This window comes from Cajanus cajan, chromosome 1, assembly GCF_000230855.2.
Source record: "Cajanus cajan strain Asha chromosome 1, NIPB_CcT2T_4, whole genome shotgun sequence".
Classification (NCBI taxonomy): domain Eukaryota; kingdom Viridiplantae; phylum Streptophyta; class Magnoliopsida; order Fabales; family Fabaceae; genus Cajanus; species Cajanus cajan.
The window spans coordinates 30,729,085-30,733,178 of NC_138517.1; the positions used below are offsets into that span (position 1 = coordinate 30,729,085).

Consider the following 4,094-nt stretch of genomic DNA (forward strand, 5'->3'; position numbering starts at 1 on the left):
TTCGTTTTTCTATTTTGCAAAGTTTTTTTTTCATGTTTTGTTGAATACTGTTTTGCAATAATTTGACACTTATAGAGTCACGATCTTCTCCCTTTCCTAACCCTATTTCCTTCAATCGTGACGCACAAAGGAAATTTCCTCCACCGCCCTCACATTGGCGCCGCCCAGCATCAGGTCTTGCAATGCTGCCGCAGCCTGGAGAAGATCATGCCCGAGAAGCAGACCCGCGTCGGTCAGGGCACCCGTTTCAAGGCCTTTGTTGTTGTCGGCGACAACAACAGCCATGTCGGCCTTGGCGTCAAGTGTAGCAAGGAGGTCACCACCGCCATTCGCGGCGCTGTCATCCTCGCTAAGCTCTTCATCATCCCCGTCAAGAGAGCCCCACACCGTTGCCAACACCGCTGCGCGTCATCGCCGTTGCGCGTCGCCGGCGCTGCGTGTTGCCGTCGCTATGCACCGCGGCGCAGTTCTTCTGGGCACCAACGCCGATTCATAAAACATAAGAGGAATGGAAGCTCCTTCTCTCTCCTGATCAGTTTCAGATCCTTTGCCAGAAAATGATTGCGTTTAAGGTCTCAATCTCATTATTTCATCATTTTTCATATGCAGCTTGCAAGGCTAGAGGCGCCGACTTTAGGGTTCATTTCAAGGTGTTGCTTTTAAGGTGTTGCTTGCAATCTCAGTCTGGAAGAAACGCATCTTGGCGTGCTTGCAATCTCAGTCTGAAGATCTGATGGAAGCACTCATGAATAAGGGAGTTCATTTGTCTCCTACAACGTGAGTGGAAGACTTTATTTTTTGCAAATTTTTAGTTTATGATATTTACTGTTTACCCATATGTGACTAATATGTTTAAAATATTTGTTTACTGACGACGATATAGATTTGAAGTGGGAGACTGGGTGAAGTTTAGAAGATCTATCACAACTTCAACACATGGATGGCAAGGTGCTAAACCAAAGAGTGTTGGTTTTGTGCAAAGTGTTCCAGATAGAGACAATCTCATTGTTTCATTTTGTTCTGGAGAGGTTCATGTTCTGGCAAATGAAGTTATAAAAGTCATTCCATTAGACAGGGGACAACATGTTCAACTGAAAGAAGATGTAGAAGAGCCTAGGTAACAATTTTTCTTTTGTATGTAATGGATTTATGTTATGTCTAATGTTGGGGAGTTTCTTTGATCTTTGCTAATAGCAATTCTTTTGGTTTATCACATCTTCTTTTGACAAGAACATTGGTTAAACTAAAAACTCCTCCAAATAATACTCTCTCTCTCTCACACACATAAGCATATCAGGTGAGAACTTGTATTTATTGTGAAAAATTTATTCTCTGCACCTTAATTGTATGCAGTACATTTAACTATCAAACATGATGCATATAGCATGGTTATAAGTATTTGAATTTATATTTTGATTGAAAGTACTCAATATGCATGTTGAATATAGTTTTGCTTCAAGGGTAATAAAAGCAAATATTTATTATTGAAATGTCAGTAACATTTTATAAATATAATAATGTTTGCTGTCATTCAGGTTGATACCTCCGGTTGGTTGCAGAGGACAAAACAGGATAAAGGAGCAGCATCCTTGAGCATTATGCAATCAAGGAAGAGTCTACTCTGGGCTCATATAATTGCTTTGGTACTAGATGCGGAAGAGGTATATATGTTTCATGCATCTTATGTTTTGGACAAGGCCAAACAACTATGATATAATTCAGGCAATTTTTTTAGCTCGTTAAATTGCAATTTCATGAAGTCTACTGTTCCAATTTCGTTCACATTTTTCTATTTATAAACACAAATTTAAACCTATTAAAATATAATTGCTCTAGTAATTCATTTGTTGGTTGGAAATGTTGAATTTGGTGCTTAGTTTTTGCTGTTTTGGTTTGAAATAATTTTCATTGATGATTCCTTAGAGTATGTGTAATGTGTTTGTTCTAATGTGAGCAACATGTGTCCCATTTCATCCCCTTCTGTTTTGTGTACCCCTCAATTAGGATGGACTTAGTGCATGAATGACTGTGAAGTATGTGTATGTGTGCAGAATATCCTCTTTTATAAGCATGACCAATCCGAAATATTTTTTCTCCTATCTCCCGTTCTAAATGCTAATTAGTAATTACATTTTGAATTGATTAGATTTTTTTGTTGAAAAAATCTGTATTGACCAGATTTTAAATGCAAGACGAAGTATGAAACATGCTGAAGTAGTTATAGCTAGCCAACAGGTGTTTTCAGACCAGCTGCAATAGATTTGGCTGCAACAAATGTTTTTAACCAGCAGATACAGATTTTTTTTACCAGCAGGTGCAGGTTTTGGATTTTAATGTTCCATGTTAAGATTATATGATTAAATTTTAATTTTAATCTAAGGAATATACAACGTTTTATGCTTCAATATCTAATATTGTATATTTTGTGTTCCTAATTATGATTTATGTTTATATTGTAGGTTTCTCATCAAGGAAGTGTGCCAACATATGAAACAAATTCTCAACGTGAAATGAGGTGTGGGTGATAGCTTAAAAGCACATTAATTAATTTGTAGTTGATTTGTGCTTCATTTTTTGAAGATAAAAACTGTGTGCTAGTTTATTTTGAGTAATTTGTAGTCTATTTCTTCTTTTAGGAGTGACTTCATGAGAATACTCCTTTATTACTATTATGCTACATTATGTTAATTTTAAGCTTCAGTACCTTATGCTAGAAATATAAATTTAGTTTATATTTATAACTTGTAAATTCATTTCTTGATTTTATTTACAAGCTTAATTAATAAAAATAAGATCTTCTAAAAACTAGTATTATATATATATGTATGTATATATACACAACAAATAAAAATAATAATTTATGAAAATAATAGTGGTTTAAAAACTTATTGATGTACACAATTAAGAAATAAATGTTAAAATAAAAATAACAATGATGAGGTTAAATAACCCCTTCTAAAAATATTTTATAGTAATTAATCCTCAACAATTAAGGAGTTAAAAATTGTAGACAAGTGCAGCACCATATTAGTTTTTTAAATTTTTTTTAGTATTATTAATCTTTATTATTTCATAGAAACTTCATCTAATTGTCAAAAGTTTGGAATTAACCGGGGTTCTAGAACCCCAGGCAATCATTTGGGGTTTTTAAAACTTCTGGTAATGACTGGGGTTTTAAAATCTTTGGTAATTAATTGGGGTTTTAAAACCTCTGGTAATTAACTGGGGCTTTAAAACCGTTGGTAATTTACTGGGGTTTTAAAACCCCCGGAAAAATGTGCATTTACCCAAGGTTCGTTAAAACCGCTGGTAACACGTTACCGACGGACAATTTGGCTGCGGAAAATGCAACCGCGGGTAACGTCATTAACGGGGGTTTTAACCTCAGGTAAATTTAAAATTAACCCCTACTAAATCCAATTTTTTTTGTAGTGAATAGACCATTCTTAAACCAGAACGGCCCGTTCCCAACTAGGATTATAGGCCTTTTTGGTGGTTTGGAACACCCTGTTCCAGTTTGGGAATGACCCATTCGCAACTAGGGTTTATAGGCCTTTTTGGTAGTTTGGAACGGCTCGTTCTAGGCTACTAAATTACCCTTATTAGACTTTGAGCCTTCATATAATTTGTGAAAATTGGGGTGTTACAAAAAGAGAAGTGGGTCAAAAGAGAAGGAAGATGGTTGAGTTGACCCAACCCAATGGATTTTTTTTAAGAAAGAGGTCAGACAGAGTTAACCTTATCTACCTCATTTGCATTATGAAGGATTAGGAAAGAAAGAGAGAAGAAATAAAGAGCTCAAAGGAAGAATGCTTAGGAGGTGCTCAGAAACAATCTCAAATTGCTTTAGGATTTTTTTATTTAACACAGCTAGGTACGAGGGAAAAGAGATTATTTACATGCAATGTCACATGAGGAAATTGGGTAGAGGAGGAATACCGTAGGATTATGGGTAATTTTATAATGATTTCTGTTCAAGTAATTGATGATCCCATTAGATTTTGCATGTATTGAGGATTAGGAATATGCAAACAATTTGTAAAAATGATGATCAGGGAGAGAGAACGAATTTGTAGAAAAGTGTCTGTGAGTTA

General features: G+C 35.4%; 1 protein-coding gene across 2 annotated transcripts; it reads left to right on the forward strand.

The window, feature by feature from the left end:
• The first annotated feature begins 395 nt into the window (after window positions 1-395).
• Window positions 396-3,014, forward strand: LOC145953933 (E3 ubiquitin-protein ligase KEG-like). Of its 2 annotated transcripts, XR_014431150.1 has the most exons (4): window positions 397-777; window positions 884-1,117; window positions 1,536-1,661; window positions 2,179-3,014. XR_014431150.1 is itself a non-coding variant. In XM_083067690.1 (3 exons), the coding sequence occupies exons 1-3, from the start codon at window positions 734-736 to the stop codon at window positions 1,591-1,593; spliced, it is 336 nt and encodes a 111-aa protein (XP_082923816.1). In that variant the 5' UTR covers window positions 396-733; the 3' UTR covers window positions 1,594-3,014. The 2 variants fall into 2 exon arrangements, 1 of the variants encoding a protein (XP_082923816.1); XM_083067690.1 differs by having other exon boundaries at window positions 396-777; window positions 1,536-3,014.
• Window positions 3,015-4,094: the final 1,080 nt, after the last annotated feature.